The sequence below is a fragment of the Gossypium arboreum genome, chromosome 10 (assembly GCF_025698485.1).
Source record: "Gossypium arboreum isolate Shixiya-1 chromosome 10, ASM2569848v2, whole genome shotgun sequence".
In the NCBI taxonomy this organism is placed as follows: Eukaryota; Viridiplantae; Streptophyta; class Magnoliopsida; order Malvales; family Malvaceae; genus Gossypium; species Gossypium arboreum.
Window position 1 is genome coordinate 33,656,992 of NC_069079.1, and position 13,307 is coordinate 33,670,298.

At 33.9% G+C, this 13,307-nt stretch overlaps 1 protein-coding gene and 1 pseudogene across 1 annotated transcript; one reads left to right on the plus strand and one right to left on the minus strand.

Moving 5' to 3' along the window:
- The first annotated feature begins 441 nt into the window (after window positions 1–441).
- Window positions 442–1,365, plus strand: LOC108486968 (NADP-dependent alkenal double bond reductase P2-like; annotated as a pseudogene).
- A 54-nt stretch (window positions 1,366–1,419) lies between these two features.
- On the minus strand, window positions 1,420–8,502 carry LOC108486967 (acetolactate synthase small subunit 2, chloroplastic-like). Its single transcript, XM_017791134.2, has 12 exons — window positions 8,161–8,502; window positions 6,967–7,180; window positions 6,292–6,375; window positions 5,820–5,888; window positions 5,048–5,131; window positions 4,798–4,950; window positions 4,393–4,470; window positions 3,530–3,634; window positions 3,318–3,440; window positions 2,547–2,699; window positions 1,751–1,816; window positions 1,420–1,628 (listed from the first exon to the last, which is right to left on the minus strand). Exons 1-12 carry the CDS (start codon window positions 8,373–8,375, stop codon window positions 1,545–1,547), a joined length of 1,428 nt encoding a protein of 475 aa, XP_017646623.1. The 5' UTR covers window positions 8,376–8,502; the 3' UTR covers window positions 1,420–1,544.
- Between the last annotated feature and the right edge of the window lie 4,805 nt (window positions 8,503–13,307).

Below are 13,307 nucleotides of genomic sequence, written 5' to 3' on the forward strand. Positions count from 1 at the left end.
AATATTTATTTTTTTCTGATTTTTAAAGATTTTATAGAGATTATGAATCTTTTAAGTAGTCTATTTTTAGTTAATGATTTTCCATATAAACACTAGTTTTCAGTTGAATAGAAAATACACTTTCACCAGCAATTGTTTCCATCTTTCTTTTCTCCTAGCCTTTTTCTTCGTTTCTTTTAAGTTAAGGCAAATTTATTCCAACACGAACTATGATCATTTATACAAATGATTCACATTGCTCTTTTATTGAAAAGGTACGTTCAACTTTTCTTTTGTATGTATTTGGAAAAATCTTTGAAAGTTATATTCCTATACTTGTATCCAAATATGTACCAAACATGAGGAATTCAAACAAAATAAAGAGTATGAAGTAACACAGTTCTATTTTACTTTGAGATGTCCTTGTGCTCATCTAATTGAGTAATTGTTGTGATCACAGGTATGCCAGGTTTGACTGCTTATGCTGGTTTTTATGAGGTTTGTTCCCCTAAAAAAGAGGATTATGTCTATGTATCAGCAGCATCTGGAGCAGTTGGCCAGCTTGTTGGCCAATTTGCTAAATGGTTAGGTTGCTATGTTGTTGGAAGTGCTGGAAGCAAAGAGAAAGTGAGTTTTATACCTGATACTTCATATATTTTATTATATCATAATCATGTTTCAAGTTATTTTCTATTTTTTCCCATATCATATACCGTGAAGTGAGTTTTATACCTGATAATTCATATATTTTATTATATCATAATCATGTTTCAAGTTATTTTCTATTTTTTCCCATATCATATACCGTTGCATGTCTTGGTTTTTTGCCATTACACCCATATCAAAGGTTGAGTTGCTGAAGAATAAGTTCAGTTTCGATGTGGCGTTCAACTACAAAAGCCAGACTTGGTTGCTGCACTGAAAGGGTCAGTAACAATGTAAAAAAGAAATCAAATAAAAAAGTTCGTCATAAGGAGCCAAGATGCAATTATTTTTTTTTTCTGTAATCATCCCAAGTGCAGTATCTTTTGCCAGGTATTTTCCACGAGGAATTGATATGTACTTTGAAAACGTCGGGGGGAAGATGCTGAATGCAGTGCTGATAAACATGAGGATCCATGGTCGTATTGCAGTATGTGGAATGATCTCACAGTAAAACAATGAGCAGCCTGAAGGAATGCACAACTTGATGAACATTGTAGTGAAAAGGATCCAAATCGAAGGATACCAAGTTTCTAGAAATGATTATACCTTACATCAAACAAGGGAAAATAACATAGACATAACCAAAGGCCTTGAGACCGCTCTGAATGTCGGGAAACAGTTAGCAGTAGTCTCTCATGATTCATGTAACTAAAAGCTGTGCTATAAGAACGGATAGACTGTTTGATGAATAAAAGGGATTTGGAAGAAGCATCCTTATATCTTATAAATGGAACATTTTCTTCATAACCAATTATATATTAAACATTGACTAATAACAAGAATCAAGCTCTAACCAGAGTTTGATTGTTCAAACTTTACAAAATTGATTCTCAAAAAGTACATTGAAAATTCTCAAAAACTTATAAAGGCAAAGAGTATCCACGGAGATATTTGGTGTCCACACCTGACTCTCGCACCAATGCTAGACGACCAGTTCGAGCAACCTAAATATGGAAAAAAGAGAAGAAATATACCATGAAGTTTTGCAATTCATGAAACCACATGTCAATGATCTAACATGTTAAACATAAGAATGTGCACGTAGATATATCAAATGAAAACTGACCTCACAAATGCCATAGGGCTCCAGCAATCTCTGCAGTGCAACCAACTTGTCTAGATCTCCCGTTAACTGGAACAAGCATTAAAACCATAGTTATCAGTATCCGCAGTCAAACAAAAGCTATTAGATGCAGATGTAGTTAAAGCCTGCTAAACAAACATCAGACATCAACGTTCACACAAAACAAAGGCAACAGATTAAGAATCATAATCTATTAATCTTCCATTCTTTTGTCTCCTTGCTTCTAAAGAACAGCAAGAATGCAAAAACAAGTGTCAAAATGGGTGTGCATGATATTTTGCTCATGATAATGTTTGCAAAATTACTAGCAATTACCACCCACCGTATTGCCTCTGGCAAAACTGAAGAAGAGGAAATTTGATCATTCAATAAATCAATCACTAGGTATCAGAACAATTTGAATATTGAAAACATGGCTTCCTCACCAGTACTCAAACATGGTTCAGCCTATGGCAATGTCACAATTAAATATTTTTTCAATAGCAAAGCTAAAGTTCCAGTTGAATCTTTATTTCTTTCATTTGATGACTTTTCCCAAATGATATCAGCTATGCAGGATGCCAACCAAATTAGCCAAGGCTATATGAAGGTTCATATATCCGAAAAGACAGCCTTTGTTTGCTGAGTCAAGAAGGAATTTACTTTTGCAGAAAATAATGACAACTCCTGATATTCCTATGCCCGAATGATGACTTGCAAAAAAATGTATAATTGTAGTTGTAAGGCTATGTATTTGATGGAAATAAAACCAAACTAAAGTCTCAGAAAGGACATTTACCTCGAGAGTGATTGTGTGGCCAGAAACATCAACAGCATTGGCCCTAAAAATGTTGGCAATGTCGAGGACATCTTGTCGAGCAGCAGCATTCACAGCAATCTTTATCAACATTAACTCTCGTTCAGCAAATGGCAAGTGGGTAAGATCCTGTACCTGAGAAGTTGATGATTGTCAGCCATTGGCTCACATAAGATATCTAAAAAAGCCATAAGCATGGGACTGGCTAAGAGATTGCTTTGTACAATTCAGTGGATAACATTATCCTATGTTGTTCAGACTCTTTCGTTTTCTTATCCTATGTTGTTCAGACTCTTTCGTTTTCCCTAATATGTATCCACCATCCGTATCCTACACATATGGAAATGGATATGGGAATATGGTTCCCAAATATATGAAAGAACTAAGAAAAATTGAGCATATCCGTATCTGGTACCGAACCCCACGTCCAAGTAACATAGATGTCATCTCTGACAAATATCATAGCGAAAGATTAAAAAATTTAGAATGCTGCATCAAGTCATATGCAGCTCTATCAAATATCCACAATTCTCGTTCTCGAGCTATTTCATTCATTGCCCAAAAAATATTTTACAATTAATTTCAAGCACCCTCCCAAATGATCTCACCTCATGAAGATCTACTGCTTATAAATCTAGAGTGCCACATCATCTCATATGCAGCTCTAACAAATACTCCGGATTTCTCATTCTCGAGCTATTTTATTCATTACCCATAAAATAATTTACTAGTAACCCTTCCAAATAATCTCACCTCATGAAGATCTCCTAGCTTATAAAGTTGCTGCACCAACTTGCTAATTGATTCATCTGTACCAGGGATAACAGTTGTAATGCGGGAGAGCCCCTCAGTTTCAGCATGCCCAACAGCCAAACTCTGATGATATTAAAGACGATTCAGCAGTTGAGGAACTGTGAAAAGAAGAACAGGAGGAGAGAGAGAAGAAATAACAACAGGAAATCCACCTGAATATTATAGCCTCTTCGAGCAAAAACCCCTGTAACATTGTTTAGGACTCCCGGAGAGTCATTTACAATCATGGATAAAGTATGAGATTGAAGTCCACTTGTCTGAAAAGAATAGTAGCAAAAGGTATTAGTTTCTTAAGCTAAAATAGACTAGCTTACCAAAGAGATACATTTTATACTCTAGTTCAGTATTTATGAGCTGGGAATTTGGAAATTATACAAGCTAACCAAAATTCAATTCAGCTTATATCTGGTTATCCTTTTCAACAAATTCAAAAAAGCCTTAAAAGTTTAGAGATTCTTTTCTCGAAATACATCAGTATTGCCCAGCATGACATTAAGGGAGACAGCTGAGTTTCCTATCAGAACAAAATAAATGAGTTAAGATCTGAGTTGATCTAAGAGTGATAACTAGAGGTGGCAAACAAGTGGGTTTTAATCGGTGGGGTTGGGAAGAAATAAGAAAGTTCCTCTGGAAGAGGTAGCGACAGCATTCAAAATCTACTGCATTTTATCTTGGTGGGTTCCATTGAGTCCAAAGAACAATTCACTAATATATAACATGATTATAAGTTGAGAGCAAGTTCAAAAGCCAAAAAGAAGTTGAATGCATCTAATTTACAAGGACAGGATTTCCATACTTTCAAGCTAGGTCAGTTACTACTATGCTGGCCTCTTTTTACACTATAGCAGCCCTTCGCACATAGACCAAAGACACCCAAGCATGTTCTAAAACGAGGAAACTTCAAAGCCAAACCAAACTCAATATCTACTACACCATTTCACAAGACATGAAGCTGATGACTTACTCTAAGAAGAATGAGTATAGATGAGTATAGATCAGTAACAAGCATTCTTACACTGTCATCAATGAATCCCCAATGAGCATCAAGTACATGATTGATTGTAAAACCGTCCTCTACGGGATAAACATCCCCCTGCATGAGCAGCAGATAACACATAAACTAGAGATTTTGGGACAGATATTATATGGAATTGAAGGGTTATATAAGGATAGAAAGGCACAATCCATGAAAGTTGGAAACATCAACAAACATGTTTCTTTCTACTATAATCCTATATGGTGCAATCGACAAGCCCTAATTTGATTTTATCCCCTTGCTTAGAGCTTACAGTCACAAAATCATGATGGATAATCACTATTAAGATAACCAGAGATACAGCATGTTCCAACACAAAGAAATTAGATACTGATCTAGCTCTGGCCCCAGAAACACCAAAATGAAAGCTAAAAGAATGCTTACTCCTCCAGAAACATCAGCCTCATTAGATACTGATCTAGCTCTGGCCCCATTAAGACCATTAGCAGGTACTTTTTCATGAAGATCTGGATAAGAAGCTGCTGAAAATCTCCAGAAAGGAGCAGACGCACCCATTTTTTCCCTTCTAAGAGCAATCTAATAGGAGATAGTGAATACAAGAAGTTGATTGGTTGAAGAATTGTAAAGTACCAACTAGAAAATTATCAAAATAATTTATAGGAAAGCTTATTACCTTTCCTGTTCTAGCAATTTCTTTTATCCCAAACTTCCTTAAATTTGTTTGCACAGCAACCATCTTGCCAGGATCTCCAGTTACCTGGGTTCAACACATGATAAGTAACTTGTGATTCAACATTGCAAGAATAGAATGAATCCCATCATCCCCCTTCCCACCCACCCGCCCCACCCCAATAAAAAAAAAAGCTCCATCCTAAAGCTCTGTAAGAGAGGGGTAGATAACCTCCATATCTATAAAGACTTATGCTCGAAACAAAAAATTATCTACTAAGCACTCCAAATAGAAATTAGAAGTGGAGGTTTCTTTTACTGGTTCTCAAAACAACCAGTCATTATCTATATACTTCAGCTACTCACGCTAGTTTCTAGTCTGGCCACTATGGCTACTAAAAGTTCTTCCTTCTCAGTCAACGTGGACTCCCAACAACAAGATAATCTATTGTCACTCCCAATCATATAATCTATGTTGCTCCAACTCTTCATTTTTCTTAAAATACCCATATCAGACTCCCTTGTCCAACACAATTTTGGATATGGATATAAAGATATGACTCTCCAATAATCATTGAAGTACAGAGAAAAGCTAAATATGCCAGTATATGGTACTTGCACCCAAGTCCAAGTAACATAACAGATAATTTCTCTAAGAAATCAGAATAAGAAAACTACAGTATCCAAACTCAAACTTATGTAACTTTACACATATTTGGGATTTGAGAAGCAAGAAAAGAATGGGCATGAAAAGAGGTTATTTCTGCCATTATTACCTCAATAGTTAGTAAGCTTTCTGAGATATCCACAATCTTTGCCCTGAAGATGTCCACTAACCACATGACCTGATAAGCAATAAAAGATTGACCAATAAAAGGAAGAAAAAAGAAAAAGTAAACAAGATTTTAGAAGAAACTCCTATGATATGTTTGAGAACTTGAATTTCAAAAAATGATTTGAATTACAAAAATACTACAAGTTGTCAAATAAAACACATATAATTTAACATCCATAACTATTTTTTAAATTCATGGATTTGTTGGATGCCTTTTTAGTAGTAAATTTGAAATTCTTATAGACATTAGTGTTTTGAAATTTCAAATATATAACCTTATTAACTCAATTGACTTATACATAATATATGCATTCCATTCTCATCATTTACTAGCAAATGAAATCTAAATACAAACTCTCAAATTCATATTCCCAAACATAGAATTAACATTCTAAAAGTCATTGTATATTTACCTCTGCTCTGAACTGTGGATCTGCTTTCACTTTTATTAGCATTAGCTCACGTTCAACCAAGGGCTCATTTGAAAGATCTTCAACCTGCTCATCAGATTAAAAGTAGTAATTTGAGAAATTAAAATGTAAAACAAACAATATTTCAAAAAGATGGAAGCGAAAAGGGGAAAACAAACGCAGAGAGAAACAATTACTTAGTACCTTGCTGAAAAAGAAAGGTATATTCATCTAAGAGTGGATGGAAAATAATGAGATTAGAAGGTACTATTTTAAGAATGTTATCTACCACTTTTAAGATATTCTAATCTATTGCTCCAACACTTCAATTTTTCCTAAAATATCCATTTTCTCACTCGTATCCAACACATATCTGACGATAAGAAATGGGTATGATTCTCCAAATGGAAAAACTGACCATACCCTTGTCAAACACATCAGACACATACCACATTCAACACTAAACCCAAGTCCAAGTAATATAGATTCTAACAGATAATCTAGAGGTACTTAAAACTTTAAATCTTTTTGCTTGCACTAATAAGAGCTATCAGACAAATTTCAGAAAGAGTGAAAAACATTGAATTAAGAAAAAAAAAAAACTTTCCCATCTTGGGAATATCAGCTTAACAAGAGCCAAAATGCATATAAAATGAATAGTTCGAGGTAATATTGTACCTTCCAGACATTGACAAGCTTTTGTAATTGCTCTATAACTTGTTGCAGCACTCTTTCAGTACCAGAGACAACAATGGTAAAAAGTGCCTTATCTTTGTTCAGACCAACTGCAAGGGACTCGATGTTGTACCCTCTCCTTGCAAAAACTCTGGCAATTCTATTAATCATTCCACCTTCGTCACCAACAAACACTGAAATCGTGTGCTGCCTCACCCTTGGATCATCATTGTGAAGGCAATAGGGAGACATACATAAGCATATGGACCATGGAAAGAAAGCAAACGAACACAACATTGCTCCCACCAGTACATCCAAATACTATCAAACAATAACCAAGTTTTGGAAAGAAGGTTCAACTAGTAACAGATTCAAAACCAGGAGAAATAGCTTGAAGTTCTAACCTATGTTACTCGTACTCAAGTATGTGTATGTTCCAAAATCCAAAGTCAAGCATATTCAAATTGCTAAGTTTTTTCATGTATTAGGGGTCCTTGGAGGATCATGTTACCCTACCCATATTTAAATATAAATCAAACTCGGATAATACATAGATGTCGGACTCGGATGCTTTAAGAAAAATGAAAATCGGAGCAACATAGGTTCTACTTCTACCTAGCAGCAGCTTAGTGCTGGACTTTCAGCATTAAATTATTCATAATCATCCATTTAAGAAACAACGACACAGTAGCAAAAACACTGATTTAAATCATAAAACCCAAACTCTATAGTTCAATAGACTAAACATGAGCGCATGAATTGCAAGCTAATATGTGTCCTAATCCCTATAATTATCCAAATAAGCTAAAGGATCCAATATATCAACAAGGAGAATTTGTCCCATAGATTTTTGCAAAACACCCCATAACCCATTGACATTGCCGTCAACGAATAGCAAACCGTTAAGCATTACTATTCCATATAAAATAGAAAACAAAACTATGCATTTTAATATTTACAAAAACTTAGATTTAAGGTTTTTAATAATATGTTCTTCTCGCTTTTCACTTCCCAAGAACAGAAAGTAAATGCCAAAATACAAGGTCAAGTGCATAGTTATGAAGAAACCAAAGCTAGCAATAATACAGTAAGTAGGCAAAAAAAAAAAAAATAGAACAATGAAATTGAAAACATGAGTAACAATGGCTTCGACATCGAATGCCAATGTGAAAAGGAGTGGATTAGATAACATAGTACTTTTTTCGAGAGGGGGTCGAAGGAACAGAGGCATTTGCGGAGGAAGTGTTGTTAGAGATATTTTCATCGACACTCCTTGAAGAGAGCACCAATTTCTTGGGGACATTGCGGTTGGGTGTTCCTATCTTTACTGGGAAAAAAATGGGTTTCCAAGAACAGCCTGACTCAGGCTTTGAACAGTGCAATGGTAAGTGAGAAGTCGAGAGAACCGCCATGGAAGAGCAGGATGAAGAAAAGAGATGGAAAAAGAACAGACGGTGGAAATTATACAGTATCAGCCTGTTAGAAAGGAACTAAAAAAAGCAATATTTTAATGAAGTTGCCAAAAAAGAAATGCCTGGATTTAGACACTGTTTTAATTGTCTTTTTCTTTCAAACGGTAAATATTAATCACACACGGCTAAGTTGGTAAGAATTTGATGTTTCACACCCAGGATTTAAGTTTAATTTTCGCTCTAAATTATACAAATGGTCACGGTGTTTCTATTTTAATTATATAATTTTAAAAATTTTTAATTTTAAAGGTTCAATTTATTTTGTTTTGTTCACTCATCATTTTTAATAAAAATAATAATATATTTAATTTTCAATTCTTACATATTTTATTAATTTGATCTTAATTCTAAATAATTTAATAAGTTTCACCATTCACTTTAATAAATTTTATCAATTTAATTCTCAAATTTTCTAACCAAACCTTTTAACTTTTAAAATTAAGATATTCTATAAATTTGTAAAACTTTCCCTCAAAAAAAAAAATTCTCTAATAAAACAAATGATAAGAGGCTCTATATTGGTACCAAAGTATCTTAATAAATCCTTCTCTTTTTTTTTTTATTACTTAACCAAATAAGTATATGATTTGTAAGCAATAGAAGAGACATTCCAAAAAAAAAACAAGACATCATTTATATGTCATGCAATATATTTAATCATTTTGTAATTTATTGATGTGGGTTTCTCAAGATTTTTTAAAAATAAACAACACCGTAGTCATACAACTATTAGTAAATTAAAAATAATTTAACTTTTTAAGTAGCATACTTGAATTAAAAATTAAAAATTTAAACTACATAAACAAAATTTTTCAAAATAGATTAATTATAACACCCGTACTCGACCCAATTGTCAAATCAAGACACCGAAATGTCACATTCATTGTCGGAGCAACTATAATTAATTACATATCGATTTAGTTTTTTATTTAAGTTGCTATGCTCATTGCACATTTATAACATGATTTATAAACAAATTGGAGCTTTATACGGGCTTATGAAAGCTCTATTAATGTCTTATTGTTAATTAAGGACTAAAATATAAAATTTCAATCTTTCAAGTTGACATCGCGACTTTGAGGATCCCATATCATGACGCTACTCAGTGACTTGATCTTGTCATGACATGAAAGATCTATCATCACAATGTGAAAGATCCATCGTCGCGATGTGCATTCTGTTTTCATAAATTTTCTATACTTCAACTCTCAACACCTAAAGCAATGTTCATATACCACATTTCAATCAAATTCAATAATTTGTTTCCACTAAAAATCTTTTACACATGCTTTTTTTTTAACCTATGTACATATCATATTCTATACCATAAAATTTATTTCGTCTCACTTTCTTCCAACCTTTAATGATATTATGAGATGTGTCGAGCTCGCTACTTTGAACGACTTGAATCTAGAGCTCCAATTTGATGTTGTACTTATGCATTTAAAACACATGTTAAGCTCATGAAAGTTTAGTAAGTACATCAAAAATTAAACTTACCGTTACTTTAATTATCATTACTTTAACTAAATTTAAGGTACTAGTACTTTAAATATAACATAATGAATTTAATTAAATGATTATTAAATGTTTACTTCCGCTTACTTTCTTACCCTATTTCACTAACCAACTCACTACTGATTTCACTTTACACTTTTCGTTTAGCCTACATCAAACTCAACTGAAAAACCAGGATATGTGGAAAGAACACTGAAATGCATCGAAGTGCAAAATTAATGAAATGCTTTGAAGACCATTATCACTGAATTGCACCGAGGTCCATTATCATTGAGTTGCACCGATGTGTCATTATCATTTATTTGCACCAAAGTCTCACTATCACTATGTGCACTGGAAGTTTCCTAATGGTATGTCATCTATATCCAACAAGTTCATATCTTGTCTACTTGGGCATTTATATTAACGTTTTCATCATTTTCATTCAGTAATTAATACCATATAAAAATTTACATTTTTTACAATTTAATCCTTATTTTCATGAAATCAATATTCATTTTATTATCACTTTGATTTCACTTAGAATTAAATTCGCTATCATAAACACTTCATTTGAATTGTCAATTTGAGTATTTTAATTTCATACTTCTAATTTTTACACTCTTTGCAAATTAGTCCTCTTTATGCTAATTTCACTACACTTAACTTTAGAATCTTTCCAATTTAGTTCTTGCTAAAGTATAATTAAATAATCACCTTATCCGCACTTTAGAATTTCATTTCCATATATCACTTCATTCAAACATTCCATTATAATATTTTAGTACACGTGATCACTTTTGAATATTTTACAATTTAGTCTTTATTAATATAAAATTTCATAATCACTATAAATCCACTTCAATATCACTTTAAATTTAACTCACTACTATATAACACTTCAATTAAGCACTTGTTCACAATATTATATTCTACACATTAACTTTTGTACGCTTTACAATTTAATCATTTATTCCATACGTTCATTACACAACATTAATTCACTTTGAAATTTAAATTAAATTAATATCATCACTATACTTTAATCAATTTCAAATTAAATAATAACGAAAATATTTTTAAGTTAATCAAACAACTACTAATATAACAATTTTACATATTTCAAAATTGGATTTTAGTAAGTATAGTAAAATTCTTGAATTACTTACCCCTCTTGTGTTAGAATTTCACTATTTTGCCTTTAATTATCTTCCTTCCTTACTCTTGTCACCATCTTCACTTTGTTTTCAACACTTCCATTATTCCTTCTCTTTTTCAACTTTATGAACACATCAAATACATAATCAATTTCTTTACTAGAAATCACTTTCTCATTTCTCTACTTCAACTAAACATAAATTTTATAAGAAAACACTTAACTTCTAACCTTATCTCTTTAATATCTTCACTTTCTTCTCAATTTTCTTCACTTCCAATTCCAATTTCTTGCTTCCAAAATGATAATCAAACTCTCTAGAATCTCTACTTCTGTAACACCCCTTGCCCGGTACGGTCGTCGAACCCAAGCTATAGAATGTTACCACTGATTGCTTGAACGATTATTATGTATATTATTTTTCGAAAACAATGCTCGCATATCTTACAACATGCTTAATACCTACATGGCAGACCATTCTACGGACCACTCCATGGCAGACTTTCCTACGGACAGTTCCACTGTAGACTATCCTACAAATAAAATGTCTCATGGGCTCCTATACTGCGGAATGTTAAACTAAACGCAGTTAATTCTGTGCATTGTTCAAAATAACATCTATGCAGATGAAACAATGTAACACCCCTAACTCGTGACCGACGCCGGTGTCGGACACGAGGGGTTAACGAGACAAATCCTCTTAAAGTACCGACCAATTTGGCATTTCTGGACAGGCTGGAAAACTGCGTCACCGTCGCCTTAAAAATCATATCTCGAGTTCCAAAACTCGGAAACTGGTTTCGTAAATTTTCCCTGAATTTAGACTCATATATCCATCCATGGATTTATTTTTAGAATTTTGGTTGGGCCAATTGGTACAGTTTATTAGTTAAAGTCACCCATGTTACAGGGATCGACTGCTCTGACCTCCGCGCGTTACAACTTGAATATCTTTCTGTACAGGGCTTTAATACTGGTGCCGTTTGTTTCTAATGAAACTAGACTCGAAATGGAATCTGTACATATAAGGCATGACTCCTAATTCTTTCTGGATAATTTATGGTAAATTTTCAAAGTCACGACAGGGGACCCAGAAATCGTTCTGGCCCTGTCTCACGAGAACTTTAATATCTCCCAGTATACTGCTCATATGGTCGTTTCGTTTCGTCCATATAAAAATAGATTCATCAAGGATCAGTTCCATAATTTACTCACTATTTAATTCTACTTATACTATTTTTAGTGATTTTTCAATCTCATCTCACTGCTGCTGTCCGCAACAGTTACTGCAGTAGACTATGCCAATTTCATGAATTTTTCCTTGGCCTTAATCATCCATCATACATGACACAAATTATGGCCACCTTAACAAAATTTGAGTTTCTAAGACTCGTGGCTATAGGTTCTAGCATCCCACTCGACGACCACATAGGCCATTTTCACATGGCTTAAAGTTTACAACCCACAATTCGACAAAATATAATAGCCTATACATGCCAAATGTTCTTCAACAACAAAAAACAATACCACAAGATTTCAGCCGGTGTGATGACTTCAACGACGGTTCCGAGCACGCAACAATACGAGTCCAAGAGACCTAAAATGGGTGACAAGAAAACACCGAGTGAGTTTACAACTCAGTAAGTCATAAGCATTCGTCAATCCATCGATAAAGTTACTACTACATGTACAACAAATGAGGCTAGGTACTCGTCCATATCGAATCTATACCATAATACCTCGGACCTTTTGGTCCAATCTCGTACCAATTCATACATCCACATTTCATATTCTACACAACAAGATAATCGAAGCATTTTTACACATTAACTCATTTTCCAGCACAACCATACAATTTCAATCATCACATAGATTTAAGGCTTACCAAATTCAACCCCAAGCATGAGCGTATTACCTATTCGTCATGAGCTCAAGGTACTTACCCGATCCGCTGTCCATACTCACTCGATGGAGACACACCCTCCATATAATTGTTCGATTGGAGATATTTATATATATATAGAGTACGCACACACAGTGCTTAATACTCGATTTCGCACACTTAGTGCCATGCGATTTAGGCCCGCACACAGTGCCATGCCCTTGAGCTCGCACACTTAGTGCCATATATTTCCAGCATGCACACTTAGTGCCATATATTTCCAGCACGCACACTTAGTGCCAATCTCGTCACCGTACACACGTATTGCCCGCACACT